We start from the raw sequence: 20329 nt of genomic DNA on the forward strand, positions 1-20329 counted from the left end.
ATAGATTAGCACAGTGCCATGCCTAAGTAGAACATTGAAAAAGTACCTCATAAGCTGATTTTTAAAGTATTTTAAACTTCAGCTAACCCCCAAATGTAATCTAGCTGGATATACCTACTATCATCTATGAATTGAGAAAATAATCAAAACTTCATAAAGATCAAGTCCCATTTAGTCATTGTGCTATTAGCTATTTTGTATCATCAAAGGTCACAGCCTAATTGTATAGCACAGGACATGCTAAGGGAAATAAAGAACAGGATAAACTCCCTTTTTATTTCATCCTTATGTACAGATTCTCAGTTCTCCTCTTACTCATTAAAGTCAAAACGAAGTTTGAAATCACATGTGGTACTACTGTCTGGCCTTAAAACTGGAAGTCTCCATTATGTTATGGCAACAAGAGTGTACAAAAAAAACAAAAACAAAGTTAAAGGATGTTATTCTGAAAATAGAAAACTTGAAAAATGTTATTACAAATCCGTCAGTCATTAACCATATTCTTATACTGTAATACACACCACTGTAAAGTTTTACTAAGTTAATTGAAAAGGATAAGATCTCTTTCTCTCTTTCTCTCTCTCTCTCTTTCTCTCTTTCTGTCACACACACACACAAATGCACACACACACACTGCTTGTGAAACCGGTAAAGTCTAAGTAAGATCTGTATTTGAGTTAATAATATTGTACCAATGTCAGTTTCTTGGTTTTATAAGATTTTGGCATTGGAGAACAGTGGGGGAAAGGGCACACAATTTTCCACTTTTTTTTTGGTAACAGATTGTGAATTTTAACCTATTTGTCAAAATTATTTTTTAAAAAATTTGAAAGCTGTTATAGCCATATCTGATATTTTCATTAACATTTCCATATATAATAAACTTTAAAGGATAAGCAGTATATTTAACAATTTGTATAATAAAAAGCATTTTGCATATTGCTAGTAAACATACATCAGTTGTGCTCATAGTCAAGATATGGGCAAATAATAGCACAAGTGTAAATATATCTCTTTCGATTGTTTCCTAGCAAAGAAACAAACCAAGTATTGGAACCTTGTGTAAATGGCAAGAGTTGCTATGCATTTTTATTAAAAGTTAGACTGAAAAATTTATGTCAGCTCCCCATGAATTCAGAGGTTTTTCTGGACAGTAACTGAAGTACTTTTGAAATAAAACACTAGAAAACAGATTCTCCAAATGTAACTCATGAAGAGAGTCCATTTTATATCCCAATTTTATTTACCTTTTCTGAATAGTCACAACATTAATCTACTGGGGATAATCTAGTTAGTATATTTGAAATTCCATTTATTTTTTTCTATTGATATGCATGTGTTACACTTGTATATAATACAGAATTTCCAGTGTTGTTTTAAAGGACTCAGTTTAAAAAAAATGAGAAGCATGATGTATAATTTCAAACAAACCTAGGACAAATTCATAATTTCCAAAATAATACAGGTTTCTACTTTGCTCCAAAGAAATTAATGCTGTTACAATTGATGCAAAAATTCCAGCACAGTTGTTATTTTTTCCTTTCTGAATTCACACAGTCTTGAACTATTGCAAAATCCACTCAGAGTCATCTAATTAATTTTATGTATAACTAACATGGAGGGAGGAAGTCATTTCATCCCATGGACTTGTGGGGCAATACACTTTGGTTCGCTGTCCAAAGTATACTTTACAAATTTTTTTGACAAATTTTACATTTTCAATTTTTCTGCCCAGAAGACATTCTGGGTAATGTACTGGTCTTTGAAATTCGTTGCCAACTAACAGACCAAAACTCTCCAAGGTATGTCAGCCTCCATCATGGAAACCAGCATAGACTTAATTGATCATGTCAGTGAGTTTTAAAAATATGAAAGATGGTCACATTTTTTCTAACATAATGGAACTTCTAATAGGACAATTTCTGAAGTACTTTCCTTTTAGGTTAAGATGAGTAAACAAAGAAGTCTCTCTGGTTACATCCCTTCAACTATACATTTACACAATATTATTACAGAATGGCTATGCATTTTCAATTCTTCTCTACCTTCACATAACAAATGAAATAAAATAAATGTAGTATAAAATTATACATTCTCTAATAACTTAGAAAAAAAGTACGTACATGTTTAAGGCTTTTAAATATTTGTAAGACTTTCCTGTAGAACTGAAAAACAAAAAATGTTAAAATGACTACAAAACTGTGGACAGAAACTGACCTAAGAAATTGTTTGAATGGGACAACTATAAGCAAATATTTATAAATTCAAGACCAAGGAAAATGAACAGTTCTATTAACAGACTGAACAAACAAATATATAAGCATTCAAACAGTCATTGGGAGCGAGCAAGGGACAGTCTATTAAAATGATAGGACAGTTAAAAAAAATTTACTAGAAGAAATCTTAAGTGACTAACTCTCAAGCTAAGAAATCAGAAATCCACATGCATCCCTGGCGATTTTTTGAAACTGAAAGCTACCTACATACTTGACTGCTCACTGCTGATTTCTGTGAAGGGAAAAAGTAAATATAAACAAAGGAAAAAGCCCACTTAAAAAAACAAAACAAAACAACCAAGAGGGAGAGTACTCTAGAAGTACAAAATAGCATATAATGAAAATGGAAATTCAGTTCTAACTACTACCTATTTAACTGACAGAGAGCTGCAGTAGTATGTTAGCCTTGGGGAAACATGTCAGCTTGTCTATACATTCTTATATGATTGATGTATTCAGATAACTATTACTTGCCAACAATAATTATTATCAATGGATATATATTTCCATTCCTTTAACAAAAGCAACTTTTGTTCTTAAAACATGTAGGCTTTCAGAGCTCCAAGATTAGGTTACAAATAAAATCATCTCAGTCTACACCATGCCAGAGGAGAAGTTCACAAAGAAAATGTCAGTAAAGCCGGGTGCAGTCCCACCAGCCAATGAACACATGACCAGACCCAGGAACACATCCATGGCTGCAGGCCGGTGCACTTGGCAGACTTTCAGAAGCAAGAAAAACAGTCACACTTGAGGCCAAGAACCATAAAGGTGAGTGTCTCTGACATCACCTGGAAACACCAGCTCTTCAGATGGCAAATTCAAATTCTCTTAGCAAGTGCAATTTTACAAGTTGAACACAGTTCAAATCTGACAAAATCTTCATGACATAGAAGTTCATGTCTGACTTTTTAAAAGTCTCGGTTTCAAGAAGAGGCTGATTACGAGCCATGAAATCCCTTGGAAATAAGACTCTGCAGTGCCTCTTGTGAGCGATATAAAAATCTCCCTTCAAGATCACCTCAGGAATTAAGTTTCTGTGCATGTGTTCAATGTAATCAGGCTTGAGGATCACTTGATTTATCCTTTGTTAATGGGTTACCTACAAAGGAAGAAGAAAATACAATCATTTTATAAGAAGGCTATGATCTTAAAACTGCAAACACAATTTAGTATTAGAAATTAATAACTCAAAATGGTAGTATTTGCTTTATCAAATAAATTGTTGAATTTTAAAGGACTAGCATATTCAGATGTTGCCACCTTATAAAAAAAATACAAGTTTTTTTTTTTCTTTTTATCCTTTCACAGTATTTTTAGAGCCATTTGCACAACTATCCAAATGACTGCAGACCAGGAAGACCTTAACTTGTGATGCTACATGTCTCAAATTCAAAGAATGATTCTGGAATCTTTGTTCTTTGTAAAGTCTTGGAGGATAGAATCCAGAGATCATAAACACTCTATGCCAGGCCTCAGTAAAGAAAGACCTTAGTTCACAGGAATACAATCAGACCACATCTTCAAGAAAGTTGTTGGGCATTGGCTCTATAAAATCCATTCTTGAAATAGTTTAAAACTTGAGGGCTTATTTGACTCAATCAGATTTCAGAAAAAATAACTATGAGGAAAAATAAATATCTGGGGAGAAAAACAATGATTGTACACTATTTCACTAAGTTTTAAAAGTGTCCAGAAATTCTCGAAAAATTGATTAGTATTATTGATGCTATTATAAATATTACTAAGGGAGATTCACACTGGCTTCTCACACCTATTTAGGTCCAAAGATTGTGTATGGGAAAAAATAGTAAACATCTGGAATACCTGATACCTATGTAGATCGATCTGTATGCATACATGTAGATGATACATGGATAGAAAGATTTCTGCTGTGTCAGTAAATTCCTAGGTATACTCTAATACCAAGGTACTTAACAGTTGCATAACCTCTTTTTAAGCAATGGTTATAACAAAAGGTGAATTCTTGAAAGTTACTGTGAATACTTTGGTTTTATTCCATCAAATTATATAATTATTCATCCTTTCATAAAATATTTAAGGAAAGGTTTTGTTTGTTGTTTTTTGATCAACTATAAGAAAGAGAAACATTAAATAAAATAATCTAACTCAGGCACTACCACACCCAATCTAAAAGGAAGCTATAAATTCAAAAACAATTATTTTCTGTGTGGAAGCAGCCATCTTATTTATGTCTCTTTGGTCAGCTATCCTGCCCAAGGAAGGAGCCTCTGCTTGCATATTTAAAGCTTCTTACTTCCATCCACAGAGGAACTGTGGGAGAAATTGAACTGAGGATGGAAGGATCAAACACAGATGGGGCCTGTTCACCTCCAGAAATGCTGGGAGCAGGGGCTATCTTAGGGCAGCAATCTCACTTTCGATTTGTCATTTTATAGTTCTGTGAATGGCTCCCAGTCTGAGTGTGAATGTTAAGAGCACCGTGGAAAGTAAATATGAATTTTTCTACAGACATTATGTCAGAGGTTGTCAATGGAGATAGCTGATCATTATGAAAAATACAAACTCTTTAGGATAAACTTTCTTGATAAATACTGATTTAACACAAACTTTGATGGCCATTGCCTGATCAGATCCACTTGTCTTTTCTGGAGATTCTTCTCTTGGTAAGAAGACTCAAAAAGCATGGTAAGAGACTGTATTTCCAAAACTAGTGCAAAGAAAAGAGACGAATTGAGAGACTAAGAGAGAACAAATGAGTGAGCCTCCGCAGGGACTCAGCATAGGCAGCTGGAAGGACATGGTGCTGTGACCCCATGGGAGCGCGTGGCCTGTCCTCCTGTGTCATTTCAAACCCTGGTTCTAAGAAATCTCTTCGTGGGTATGGTAGATGTATTCTTCTATCTTCATTCCAAGCTAAGTATTTCATCCTGCTAGTTTCTATAAAGCTGGGGAGTGAGTCTCTCATCTATATATTAAAGCTTTGTTTTTCACATAATTTTAAAAATAGACACTCACATTTATAGTACAATACCAAAGGTTTATGTACTGGAACAAATTTTCCTCCATCTCAGAAAACATACACGTATACACATAAACATATATACAATGCATATCCTAAGAATATCATAAATCTACATTTTTATTTTTTGTAGCAGCTAAAATAATTTCTCAAAAATTAAAGCTTAAACATGACTAAAAGAATTGTCTAACATAGATCAAAACATGACTGAAATGACTTTTTTCCTCCAGTTTTACAAACTAGTTTATTAATCTTTATTTTATTAATTTATTTTATTAATTATTTATCTTAATCTTAAAAATAGTTTATTTTTCTTATTAATTATTTTATTAATTTATTAATCTTAAAAATATCCTAGTTTATTAATCTTAAAAATATCCTAGCGCCTTTAATGAGATAATCTTTATTAATTTATTAATTAAGTTTATTAATCTTAAAAATATCCTAGTTTATTAATCTTAAAAATATCCTAGCGCCTTTAATGAGATAAAGATAGGGTTTAACTGGGCTATTTGTTTTCGATTTCATTTTTGTATGTTACTCTGATCAAGTAATTGTGGTTAGACATGTGGAGTTCTAGGCTAAGGTCAGAATATAGTACTCACAGGCACAGTGGAGGCATCATGCCACCTCTCAGACCCTCAGTTTCCCTGTATGTAGAAAGGGGATAATCCTGTTAGCCTTACGGAGTTGCTGTGAGGATATGATGATGTTTACGAAAACACCAACTCTGAGGTAGTACAATAAAAGTTTTGTGTTTTTTTTAATGCACAAATCTTTAACAAGAGAGTCACTAAGGTACAATGAGAGGATCACACTAGCAGACATTTAGTCAAATTAGAGGAACTCTCAAGGAATCCAAACAAAGGCTAAGTAATCACTTGTCCTTTCCAATGTAATACAAAATATGAGCACCTGTGAGCATGACTCCGCCCCCTCTTTGACAACCTCCATATTTGTACCAAGTGAAAAAACCCAAAGATTGAAAAACATAAGGATGATTCTGAATATATGTATATTATCACCAATTTTAATCACCTAGTACACAAGAAATAGTAATATTTAAAATGAAATTGTCTAAAATGTAACAAAAAATCAACCCTTTTATGATTTATATACTTTAGCAAAAAAGTCCAAGTTACTCAAATTAAAATTCTGGCATGCTTGTTGGAAAATAAGTGCCATTTGACTCTTTCCTGATATGTAAGGGTTGTTGAAGAAATATTAATGCAATCTAACATTTAAAAATGTTGCTCTTGGGTTTTTTAAATTATTATTTTTTATTAACATATAATGTATTTTTTGCCCCAGGGGTACAAGTCTGTGAATCATCAGGCTTAACACATTTCACAGCAATCAAAATAGCACATCCCTCACCCATGTCCATAACCCAGCCACCCTATCCCTATCCCCCACCCCCCAGCAACCCTCAGTTTGTTTCCCGAGATTAAGAGTCCCTTATAGTCTATCGTCCCTTATAGTCTCCCTCCCGATCCCATCTTGTTTCATTTTTTTCCCTCCCTACTCTCCATGACCCCGCCCTGCTTCTCAAATTCCTCATATCAGAGAGATCAATGATAATTGTCTTTCTCTGCTTAACTTATTACGCTTAGCACAATACCCTCTAGTTCCATCCATGTCATTGCAAATGGCAAGCTTTTGTATCTTTTGAAGGCTGCATAGTATTCCATTATATATGTATACCTTATCTTCTTTATCCATTCATCTGTTGATGGACATCTAGGCTCTTTCCATAGTTTGGCTATTGTGGACATTGCTGCTATAAACATTCAGGTGTACAAATCCCTTCAGATCAGTACATTTGTATCTTTAGGGTAAATACCCAGTAGTGTGACTGCAGGGACATAGGATAGCTCTATTTTAAACTTTTTAAGGAAGTTCCATACTGTTTTCCAGAGTGGCTGCACCAGCTTGCTTTCCCACCAACAGTGTAGGAGGTTTCCCCTTTCTCCATATCCTCGCCAGCATCTGTCGTTTTCTGACTTGTTAATTTTAGCCATTCTGACTAGTGTGAGGTGGTATTTCATTGTGGTTTTAATTTGTATTTCCCTGATGCACAGTGATGTGGAGCACTTTTTCATGTGTCTGTTGGCCATCTGGATGTCTTCTTTGCAGAAATGTCTGTTCATGTCTTCTACCCATTTCCTGATTGGATTATTTGTTCCTTGGGTGTTGAGTTTGTTAAGTTCTTTATAGATTTTGGACACTAGCCCTTTATCTGATCTGTCGTTTGCAAATATCTTCTCCCATTCTGTCAGCTGTCTTTTGGTTTTGTTGACTTTTTCCTTTGCTGTGCAAAAGTTTTTGAACTTGATGAAGTCCCAATAGTTTATCTTTGCCCTTGCTTCCCTTGCCTTTGGTAATGTTTCTACGAAGAAGTTGCTGTGGCTGAAGTGGAAGAGGTTGCTGCCTGAGTTCTCCTCAAGAATTTTAATGGATTCCTTTCTCACATTGAGATCCTTCATCCATTTTGAGTCTATTTTTGTGTGTGGTATAAGGAAACGGTCCAGTTTCATTCTTATGCATGTGCCCATCCAATTTTCCCAGCACCATTTGTTGAAGAGATTGTCTTCTTTCCATTGGACATTCTTTCCTGCTTTGTCAAAGACTAGTTGACCATAGAGATGAGGATCCATTTATGGGCTCTCTATTCTCGTCCATTGATCTATATGTCTGTTTTTGTGCCAGTACCATATTGTCCTGATGAATACAGCTTTGTAATAAGAGCATGAAGTCTGGAATTGTGATTCTGCCAACTTTGGTGGTTTTGTTTTGTTTTGTTTTGTTTGTTTGTTTTTCACATTCCTCTAGCTATATGGGGTCTTTTCTGGTTCTGTATAAATTTTAGGATTATTTGTTCCATTTCTTTGAAAAAAATTGATGTATTTTCATAGGGATTGCTCTAGGTAGCATAGACATTTTCACAATATTTGTTCTTTCAATCCATGAACATGGAATGTTTTTCCATTTCTTTATGTCTTCCTCAATTTCTTTCATGAGTACTTTATAGATTCTTTGCCTTTTTGGTTAGATTTATTCCTAGGTATCTTATGGTTTTGGGTGCAATTGTAAATGGGATCAACTCCTTAATTTCTATTTCCTCTGTCTTACTGTTGGTGTATAGAAATGCAACTGATTTCCGTGCATTGATTTTATATCCTGCCACTTTACTGAATTCCAATATGAGTTCTAGCAGTTTTGGAGTGGAGTCTTTTGGGTTTTCCACATACAGTATCCTATCATCTGCAAAGAATGAGAGTTTGACTTCTTCTTTGCCGATTTGGATGCCTTTATTTATTTTTGTTGTCTGATTGCTGAGGGTAGGACTTCTAGTACTATGTTGAATAGCAGTGGTGATAGTGGACATCCCTGCCATGTTCCTGACCTTAGCTCTCAGTTATTCCCCATTGAGAATTGTATTCACTGTGGGTTTTTCATAGATGGCTTTGATGGTATTGAGATATGTACCCTCTATCCCTACACTGTGAAGAGTTTTGATCAAGAAAGGATGCTGTACTTTGTCAAATGCTTTCTCTGCATCTATTGAGAGTATCAAATGGTTCTTGTTCTTTCTTTTATTAATGTATCACATTTATTGATTTGCAGACGTTAAACCAACCTGGCAGCTGAGGAATAAATCTCACGTGGTAGTGGTCAATAATCCTTTCAATTTACTGTTGTATCCTACTGGCTAATATTTTGGTGAGAGTTTTTGCATCCATATTCATCAAGGATATTAGTCTGTAATTCTCCTTTTTTAAAAGATTTTGTTTACTTATTTTACAGAGAGAGATCACAAGTAGGCAGAGAGAGAGGAGGAGGAGGAAGCAGGCTCCCTGCCAAACACAGAGCCCGATGGGGGACTCAATCCCAGGACCCTGAGATCATGACCTGAGCTGAAGGCAGAGGCTTGACCCACTGAGCCACCTAGGCACCCCTGTAATTCTCCTTTTTGATGGAGTCTTTGTCTGGTTTTGGCATCAAGGTAATGCTGGATTCATAAAATGAGTTTGGAAGTTTTCCTTCCATTTCTATTTTTTGGAACAGTTTCAGGAGAATAGGTATTAATTCTTCTTTAAATGTTTAGTGGAATTCCCCTGGGAAGCTGACTGGCGCTGAGCTCTTGTTTGTTGGGAGATTTTTGATGACTGGTTCAATCTCCTTACTGGTTATGAGTCTTTTCAGGTTTTTAATTTCTTCCTGGTTCATTTTTGGTAGTTTTTGTCTCTAGGAATGCATCCATTTCTTCCAGATTGTCAAATTTGCTGATGTATAGTTGCTCATAATATGTTATTGTAATTGTTTGTACTTCTTTGGTGTTGGTTGTGATCTCTCCTCTTTCATGATTTTATTAATTTGGGTCCTTTCTCTTTTCTTTTGGATAGCTCTGGCCAGGGGTTTATCAATCTTACTAATTCTTTCAAAGAACCAACTCCTAGTTTTGTTGATTTATTCTACTGTTTTTTTGGTTTCTATTTCATTGATTTCTGGTCAGTCTTTATTATTTCTCTTCTCCTACTGGGTTTAGGCTTTCTTTGCTGTTCTTTCTCCAGCTCCTCTAGGTGTTAGGGTTAGGTTGTGTACTTGAGACCTTTCTCGTTTCTTGAGAAAGGCTTGTATTTCTATCTATTTCCTCTCAGGACCGCCTTTGCTGTGTCCCAAAGATTTTGAACCGTTGTGTTTTCATTTTCATTTGTTTTCATGAATTTTTTTTAATTCTTTAATTTCCTAGTTGACCCATTCAGTCTTTAGTAGGATGCTCTTTAGCCTCCATGTATTTGACTTCTTTCCAACTTTCCTTTTGTGATTGAGTTCTAGTTTCAGTGAATTGTGGTCTGACAGTATGGAGGGAATGATCCCAGTCTTTTGGTACCATTTGAGACCTGATTTGTGACCCAGGATGTGATCTATTCTGAAGAATGTTCCATGTGCAGTAGAGAATAATGTCTATTCTGTTGTTTGGGGATGGAATGTTCTGAATATATCTGTGATGTCCATCAGGTCCAGTGTATCATTTAAAGAAAGCCTTTATTTCCTTGTTGATCTTTTGCTTGGATGATCTGTCATTTTCAATGAGGGGGGTGTTAAAGTCCTCTAATATTATTATATTATTGTTGATATGTTTCTTTGATTTTGTTATGAACTGGTTTATATAATTGGCTGTTCCCATGTTAGGGGCATAGGTATTTAAAATTGTTAGATCTTCTTGCTGGACAGACCCTTTAAGTATGATATAGTGTCCTTCCTCATCTCTTATAGTCTTTGGCTTAAAATCTAATTTATCTGATATAAGGATTAACACCCCAGCTTTCTTTGATGTTAATTAGCATGATAAATTGTTTTCCACCTCATCACTTTAAATCTGGAGGAGTCTTTGGGTCTAAAATGAGCTTCTTATAGAAAGCATATTGATGGGTCTTGTTTTTCATCCATTCTGATACCCTGTATCTTGATTGGGGCATTTAGCTCACTTACATTCAGGGTAACTACTGAAAGATACGAACATAGTGCCATTGTATTTCCTGTAAGGTGACTGTTACTGTATATAGTCTGTATTCCTTTCTGGTCTACTACTTTTAGGTTCTCTCTTTGCTTAGAGGACCCCTTTCAATATTTCCTGTAGGGCTGGTTTGGTGTTTGCAAATTCTTTTAATTTTTGTTCATCCTGGAAGCTTTTTATCTCTCCTTCTCTTTTCAATGGCAGCCTAGCTGGATATAATATTCTTGGCTGCATATTTTTCTCATTTAGTGCTCTGAATATATCATGCCAGCCCTGGCCTGCAGGTCTTTGTGGATAGGTCTGCTGCCAACTAATATTTCTACCATTATATGTTACAGACCTCTTTTCCTGAGCTGCTTTCAGGATTTTCTCTTTGTCACTGAGACTTGTAAATTTTACACTTAGATGATGGTGTATGGACCTATTTTTACTGATTTTGAGTGGGGTTCTCTGTGCCTCTTGGAATTTGATGCTTGTTCCCTTTGCCAAATTAGGGAAATTCTCTGCTATAATTTGCTCCCATATGCCTTCTGCCCCCTCTCTCTTTCTTCTTCTTCTGGAATCCCAATTATTCTAATATTGTTTCATCTTATGGTATCATTTAGCTCTCCTATTCTCCCCTCGTGGTCCAGTAGTTGTTAGTGTCTCTTTTGCTCAGCTTCTTTATTCTCCATCATTTGGTCTTCTATATCACTAATTCTTTCTTCTGCCTCATCTAACCTAGCAGTAAGAGCCTCCATTTTTAATTGTCTATCATTAATAGCTTTTTTTATTTCAAGTTGGTTAGATTTTTGTTCTTTTATTTCTCCAGAAAGGGATTTTATTTCCCCAGAAAGGGATTCTCTAATATCTTCCATGCTTTTTTCGATCCCAGCTAGCACCTTGATAATCATCATTCTGAACTCTAGTTTTGACATATTACTAATGTCTGTATTAATCTGATTAGGTCCCTAGCTGTCGGTACTGCCTCTTGCTCTTTTTGTGTGTGGTGTTTTTCTACTGTGTCACTTTACCCAGATAAGAATAGATGAATGAGAGAACAAAATACTAAAAGGGTAGCAATGATCCCAGAAAAATATACACTAACCAAATCAGAAGAGATCTGAAACCAACCAGGGGGAGAAGAAAGGGGGAAAGGGAAAAAAAAATTTTTTTTAACTAATTAAAAAAAAAAAAATATATATATATATATAAAATATGTTATATATATATATATATATTTTTTTTTTTAAACCGGTTAATAGAACAGAGCCACACACTTGATTTTGAGTGTATTTTGGTCTGCTAGAAGAAACTGCCTCTCAAAATTCTAAAGAAAGAAAAACTTATATATATACAAAAATAAGGGTAAACACAATGAAGGGATGGAATGAGTGTAAAGATGAAAATTTAAAAGGATTCTAAAAAAGGAATTGATAAGTTGGTTCAAAAAAAGAGGAAAGAATGTGATCAGGCTGGAGATTGGAACAAAGCCATGCACTAGATTTAGGGTATATTTTGATCTATTAGGAGAAATGGTATCCCAAAATTTAAAGAAAAAAAAAAAAAAGAACCTATATGTATACAAAAAGTAAGGTTAAATACAATGAAAGGATAAAATACAACTATAACAATGAAAATTTAAATAAGATTTGTAAAAAGGTATTGATAAGATAAAATAGTTTAAAAACATTAAAATGGGAAAGAGGAAAAATTGAGAAAATAGCATAAGAAAAAAATAAAATTTAAAAAATTTTAAAGTAAAATTTTACTTTAAAAGACTAAAAGATCATGGGGAAAAAGCCATGAACTCTGTGTGTTGTTTTCCCATAGCCCTGGAGTTCTGCAGTTCTCATTCATTGATGAACTTGATCTTGGCTGGATGTTCTTGCTGATCTTCTGGTGGGAGGGGCCTGTTGCAGTGATTCTGAAATGTCTTTGTTTGCCCGAGGCAGAATTGCATCACCTTTGCCAGGGGCCAGGCTATGTAATCTACTTAGGTTCACTCTCAGGAGCTTTTGTTCCCTGAATGCTTTCCATACAGCTTTGGAGGGCAGGAATGAAAATGGTGGCCTCCTAGTCTCTGAAAATGGTGGCCTCCTAGTCTCTGGCCCCATAGGGGCTGAGAACTCAGGGCCCCGCTCCTCAGTGCACACTCAGTAAAAAGCCAACAATCCCTCTTGTCTCCCTGGTCTTGGGCCAAACTCCCGAGTTCACCCAGCCTCTGACTGAGCATTTCTGTCTCTGGTGCATGGCATCATTTGGAGTCTCCAAACCCAGTAGATGCCTACAGCGTGCTCTTATGCTGCTCTTCCCAGAGGAGTAAGGAGGTGCTGCTTGTGGGGTCCTGCTCGAGGTGCAGTTGTCTGACTGTGACTTGGATCATGGTTTAAGGTAATCCCGAGCTGAGAGGCCCCTGTTCAACTTCGTCTCTGCAACCAGCTTCCCACTCCAATACCTGGTAGCTCTGCCACACTCAGACATCCCTGGTCTTTTTGTGTCCCTGCAGGTCCTGAGACCACACTGTCCTAGCGAGGTCGCCACCCCCCACTTAGCCTCAGTGGAGCAGACTTCTAAAAGTTCTAATTTTGTGCTCCACTACATTCTCACTTGTGGGGAGCTGGTCCCTCCCACCACGGTCTATCTTCCTGTCACTTGGGATTTACTTCTCTGCATGTCCTACCTTCCAGAAAGTCGTTGATTTTCTGTTCCTAGAATTGGTGCTCTTCTTCTCTTTGATCTCCTGTTGAGCTTCTAGTTGTTCAGAATGGTTTGATAACTAGCTGAACTCCTGGGATCTGATTATATTTCAGTCTCCTACTCCTCTGCCATCTTGCACCTCTATTGTACTTATTTTAAATTAATTTTTTAACACACCACATTAAGCATTGCCTTACTTTTAGAACTTAAATATTGCTCTCTCTCACTCAAGCCGTATCTTTTGGTAGAGGCCAAATAGTAAATAAAAAGTGGTAGCTTGTACAGATGATTTTCAGCAAGTTTTCAGTAACTAAAAACAGGAAGTGCAATAAAACCATCTTTACAGGATAAGAAATAGCATTTGCTACCATGAATGTACTGTCTTCTGGTTCTGAGGGCAGTTGATATAGAATACTTCATGAAGGAGGAAATGATCATTACAGTTGTGCCCTGAGCTTCATTGCTTCTATTTATTTATATTTTTAAAAGATTTTATTTATTTATTTGACAGAGATAGAGAGCACAAGTAGGCAGATTGGCAGGCAGAGGGAGAGGGAGAAGCAGGCTTTCCACTGAACACAGAGCCTGTTGGGGACTGGATCCCAGGACCCTGGGATCATGACCTGAGCCAAACGCAGACATTTAACCAACTGAGCCACCCAGGTGCCCCTCATTCATTTTAATCATCACCTAGTGAATTTGCCTTTCCAAAGGCAATGCTTCACACAGCTGTTCTTTTATGTAAACTTGTGCTGCACACTAGCCAATTCAGCAAGTGAAAATACTTGACAGCTGAACACAGGCAAAAGGTAATAATAATAGTAATGGCAGCTTTTCTAGTCACAAGCACAAAGCTATCTTGGTAATGACCCACCAGGATGGAACTAACCTGCTAATATTAAGCAAAAAGCACTAATTCTTTTTAAGAATTAGCCCCCTTTTTAAAAAACCTTTCCATTTATTTCTCCCAATCTAACAAATCTATTATAGGATCCTGATGAGATTTCTCAAAAATTTGTGCTAGGATCATGTTCTAATTAGGGAAAACAAAACCAGGTAATGGCATATATAACATTAGTTAAATATGAAATTAAGTCAGCTGTTTTGTACTGTTTTTATTTTATATTTTGAACATTATGCAGTGTCCTCTGTCCATCTTCTAGTGAAGCTAAATTAGGCTAAAATGGAAATTAAAGAATCTATCCTGTCCCAAGTGTAAAACATGATTTTGTAAAGTTCTTAAAATAATTCTATTCATGGAGTTTGTAATTCCTTTCTCCCTGCTCAAGGCCTGCCACCGGAGGTATCAGTAGGAGGCAACATGCTTTGATGAGAGACATGAACACACAGCCCAGGTTCAGATCTCTTCCTTAGTATTTTCTCATACTGTGGGGCAGAATAAGTTATTTGAACTCCTTGAGCCTAGTCTTCCTTGATAATATGAGATTGGTATTACCAGACCCCATGCATTTGCTGTTGTGGTTAAATTAGATAATCCTTCTAAGGTGTCCAGGTAAATGCTTCTTAAATAACTGGTGATAGTGGTGGTAATTCCCAAACCCTACACAAAAGGTGATACATAGAATAATTATTGGAGGGGGACATTACAGCTGCTTGCAGTGTTAAGTATTGATTTTAAGTTAATTTTTGGTGTCTTATAGAAACTGATGTGCAATTATTCATTTCATATTCTTAATAGTCATAAAAGTCATATTAAGAGAGAAGTGTCACTGTTTGGGCCTACTTTGGGAGTGAGACTCTTTTCAGATGAGTTGATATAGAGTAGTGGTTAAAAGGAATGTACCTGAAGCCAGGCTTCCTAGGTTCAGTGCTCAGTTCTGCTGATAACTCAGTGTGTGACCTTGAGTAAAACAGGGATAATATTAGTACCTACATCATAGAGGTGTATGAGCTGAGGAGCAAATAAGCGAATAGGTCAGGTGCTTAGAACAGTGCCAGGCACATAATAAACACTATGTATGGTAATTATTATATCATATTATATATACACACACATACATTTCTAGCCCTCTGAATGCACTGAATTCCTAGTTTTTGCCCCTGATATTTCTGATCATACATTACTAGTGTTTATAGACACATAATCCATTCTTTTTCATTCTTACTTTGTCTTTTTAATGGGCCAGCTGCCATCAGACTTTGCATACAGAACAAATATTTACGAAAATAACACTATAGCCATCTAGACTTAAAAAATAAATGTGGTATAATGATGCCAAAACAAAATGCAGATTCGTAAATTTCCTTATTTGTTATTGATGATTCTGCTGATATTGTTCTACACTGAGTTCTATCCCATATTCCAGATTTTTTAAAATCCCAGTTGTTCAGTTTGCCAGTCTATATAAATTTGTGAAATCACTGCCATTTCCACAGCATCAATGTGAATCTTATCACTTTAGCTTAATTCAAAAAAATAATCTTTTTCTCCAATGTGGCTATTAAAATCTTGTTATAAGGAACTATTGAGCAATATTTGCATTCCTGTAAATATAAAATGGGTCCTATACACACAATAATAGAACAGACAATGCATTATGAACATTACAAGTGAATTTCATAAAAACATGTTGAATTTATAGTAAATACCCATGTTATTGGAGAAACATTTATTTTTGGACTGATGAGCAATATTTAAACAGTTGGAAGGCAAGGAATAAATATGTGGCAGTATTTCCAAAAGGAGGTAGTAGGTTTAAATGCAGTGCCTGTCCAGTCTTTATAATACAGCTGTTTCATGACATCACAACAGGCAACAAATCAAACTAACATTCTGATAAGTAAATTTAACTTATCTGATAAAAGTAAAAGGAAAGCTAGAAAACCTTTATAATCCTAAAAGCTGATTTGAATGAACTTTCCCTTGCTTGGAATAGAACTGCTTCTTTACCAAGTTGTATTTTTTTAATGTAGTTCTTACAAGTACATGAATTAAGCTCCTGCTTAGTGTTGGTGTACTGAATATGCAATTAAAACATCGTTACTCGGCAGTAGCAGGTTTTCTCATTTAAACTAGAGAAAAGCAGCCATTGAGCTGGTCGTAAATGTACGTGAATGTACTTGTCCTATCTTAAAGCACCTTATATAATGAGGTATTACAAAATGAAAGACTCCTGTTGGTCTAAAATAATCCTTCAAGAGTAAGCCGACCAGACAGCATTTAGGTATAGATGAGGCACTGTAAGGCAATGACGTAAGAATCATCTTCATAAACCTACTCACCTATATACAAAATAAACTAAGACTGTATTTTGCTTTCTTAGCAATGGAGGTGATTCCTATAGCCATGAAAACTGTTGGATTTTCATGCCACAGTTTCAGGAAGAGGGGTGGCCTTACTCTGATAAGAGTTTATACTAGTGTTGCTACCTGCTAGTCTAAGCACATTGGCCAAGTCAGTTAAAAATCTCTGAATCTCCAGGGTTCCTGTCTACTGAGGGAGTCTGTTGGACTCAGTGAACTTCTTAATCCCTTCTATCCCCAGACTACTCTGACTTTTCTTAAAAAGCATTATTTCCAAATGAGATAAAACTTTATTCAGATTACCCAAGTTCAATGATGGTATAATCACTCTGTAGACTCCATTTTTCTAAGAGGCCTACTCATTATATTAGAATGCACAACTAGTAAGCTTTTACCACAAATACAACATCTGTCGATGGCTTTCAGCTTCCTATGCTGTATAAATGAAGATCTTGACTGGAAATGAATCTTTTGAACAGATGGACCTGCACTATTTCTCAGAACTCTGAAAGCTGTACAGTGCACCTGCCATGAACTCTTCTATGTGACTCATGACAGCAGATGACTGTGTTGCCATTTATGCACATTCTTCTACTCACAAGCAGATCAACTGATTCTGTCCAGATGACATTCACTGCTAGCACCAAAATAAATAAATAAATAAATTCCCCAAGTTTTCTTTGGGTAGTTAACAAATTCCTTTGGGATATTAAGGAAATTTAAAACTTTCCTTTTCCCATCCCTGTTCACAACTTATGTTTATTCCAGGTGGAAAATGACCCCCAAAATTAAGATCATTCTGAAAGACAAGGACATTGGGATCCAGCTATGTTTTACTTAAAAACATTGGAAAGTCCTTAAAAGGGGGAAACAATTATTTTGAATACTTGGAAGAAATCTGAGTAGACTTAAAAGTATTATTTCATATGCCAGTATAGTTCACAGACTTTTAGAGACAATTGAGATTTTGAACTCAATTGGAAATTACTTTACCTGCCAAATTTGATATTAAGTTCATTTTTTTAGACTCCCCTCTAATTTATAAAGGCCTAATTTGAATTGATAGTTTTTATCCACTTTCTGAAATCTATCTGCTAAAGTATTACATTCCTCAAGAACTTCAACTTCACTGCATATGAGGGCTAGCAGAATTAAGCAGTATGAACTGTACTCAAAATTTAGGATAAGTGGAGTTGGGGAGAAGGGCTGAAACATGGAAGAAACTCTTCTGAGTAGCCTAGAAATTACTATGAGCAGCATTTTTTCTGAACTTCCAGCTAGTTTGAGTTACAAATGCAAATCATTCTTAGTCACAATCTTTCCTTGAACTACCTGTCTGAATAAAGAATATGTTGCTGTCACTTGGAGAAGAATTTGTTAGAACTTGTACCAAGATAGTACCATGGCTGAAGTAGCACATGCACCCTCATCCCTATCCTTTTCCATAATATTACATTTAGAGATGGTCCTACCATGTGTGGTAGATCTTTGGGAAAAAAAATTCGCCTTCTGTAAGTTGAAAAACTAGAATGTATTTTCTGAAAAACAGTATAATGTAGTCTGTGATGTTAATATACTGGGTGCTTTGCTTTTTCCCTTCTACTTCTCAGTTATATTCTTCCCTGGGTTGTTCTTGTCTTTTGGTTTTAGAATACTTGTCACAGTTCTATAGTTTGGAATTCCCAAAAGTTATCAAAATGTGAATCTTCAGCAATTTCTCATTGTTTAGATGCTAGTTTGACATAGCTGATTCAATTATAGGGCAATGTAAATATATAAAGATTGGACCATAGGTAAGAATACAATCTTTACTTGGTTTACAGAGATTCAGTGAAAGCCTGATGGCTCAGTACTTTACATGCTAATTTCCACATTAAAGGCTGGTTGAACACTGACAGAGGTCCACTAATAGACCCAAAGTTTTGTATTATCCGTTTCTTATTCTTGGAAAGACAATGTCAACTGCAGGGCCATTGTAGGTGACAATATTAGGGTCACCTCTTTGTGGCAGTTTTAATTTGTGGGTCTAATTAGTTCAAAGAGTGATGCTCCCTATAAAAGACAATTCAGTGCCTTTCTTTACTAACAACTGAGACAGTTCTTTGCCTTCTGATCCCTAAAGCTGTACCAAGTTCATCTTTCCCCCTGAAATCAGGAGCACCTAGAATGCTAATGGTAACTATAAGAGTAGGTTACAGTTGGTCCTATAACACAGTGTACACACCTGCTGCTCTGTGAGAAATAAACCAAGACGAGAGCTCATTTCAGGAGATGTTTTGAATCTTTACTCCTCAACGAAACTGCTGTCCCTTCCTTAGAATCCGACCAACACTAGGATTCGCCACACTAGTGCTCCAGTGTGGAGCCAGAATTTTTTTGAGTGGAAAAATCAAAAATTGTCATCAGGCACAGCAGAAACCTTCTCTTTCTACTTCTCCATTCGAACTTGAAGAGTTTTACATGTTTGCCTAAGGAATAAACACATGTCAGGTACTCCACTGTTCAACAGATGATTACAAGAAGCAAACCTGGGAGAAAGGGGACATTTCAACAAATATAAAGGGACAGAGAGACAATAATTTCCTTTACATCCATAAAAGTTCACAATGGAAATAGGTTTGCATATCTCCTAGATGATTATAAACTCTTAGAACTTTTTTAATTTCAGAAAACACATACTCATAAATGAGGCCTAAAATAAAAAGCTATTACAACTAATTGATACAAAAATCCTAAGAATTTCTTGTTAACATTTTGAGAAGCATTCTGCACAAACTTAGTAAAAAAGTTTTAAAATCCATACACAATCCTTTTGACATAGATGGTTAAAAGAATTATACTAGTATTATATAATATTCAATTATAATTCAAATATTTAATATTTGCTACCTTAACCATTCATAGGCTTTCCCAAATATGCATGTCTATAGTAATTCATGATTTTTCCACAGCATGAACCTGAGTCATCCACAATTTAATGCTGGTAAATGGGACCAAGTCATTTAACCAATGTACAGGTCTAGCCACCCATAGGCATTCACAAGTCAGCTTTGTTATTCTCTGCTCATCAACTGTGTGATCCTCATTAACAATCTGAATGGGATCCATTATATTTTTCAGTTGTAATTTATGACATTTTCTAGATAGAGACTTTCAAAGCTTTTCTTTATTATCTCTTTCCCAAAGTACTCCAGGAATATAAAACGTACTATTTGAATTTCAAATATTTGAATAATTTACTATTTGAGAGCTTAACATGAATAACAATAATAAATGATAAAATCATATGAAGGAGTGGCTAGTAATTTCTAATAGAAGGTTTTGGTAATATGAATCAAAGTAAAACATCTCCTACATAAATTTAAGAGCTGAGGGCAGTTAAGGCCAATAGCAGAAATAAATTAATCATGTTCTAATATAAAAAAGGTATTTCCCAATTTAGAAAAAAAAAATGGAATCTTTGAGGAATAGGAACAACCCTTTTCCCCATCATGCCTAGATCTCTCCCTACCTCACTGGAAAATGTAAGACTAAAATATGGCCTGAGAAAGAATGAAGCTTTTGAGTTCTGGTCACCATGATCAC

The 20329-nt window shown here is 35.6% G+C and overlaps 1 protein-coding gene across 3 annotated transcripts in view; it reads right to left on the reverse strand.

Annotated features, from left to right (window-relative positions):
* Positions 1–1220: 1220 nt before the first annotated feature.
* The window catches only part of TAFA2 (TAFA chemokine like family member 2), a 486266-nt gene continuing 467157 nt past the window's right edge, over positions 1221–20329 (reverse strand). For 2 of the 3 annotated variants that reach the window (XM_032874627.1, XM_032874628.1), the window contains exon 5: positions 1221–3378. In XM_032874627.1, coding sequence (XP_032730518.1) covers positions 3367–3378 — 12 coding nt within the window. In that variant the 3' untranslated portion in view covers positions 1221–3366. Of the gene's footprint in view, positions 3379–18968; positions 19213–20329 lie in introns of all 3 variants that reach the window. The other variant, XR_004384699.1, reaches the window with a different exon arrangement.

This window comes from Lontra canadensis, unplaced genomic scaffold (assembly GCF_010015895.1).
Source record: "Lontra canadensis isolate GAN:19392208 unplaced genomic scaffold, GSC_riverotter_1.0 scaffold53, whole genome shotgun sequence".
NCBI classification, from domain to species: Eukaryota; Metazoa; Chordata; class Mammalia; order Carnivora; family Mustelidae; genus Lontra; species Lontra canadensis.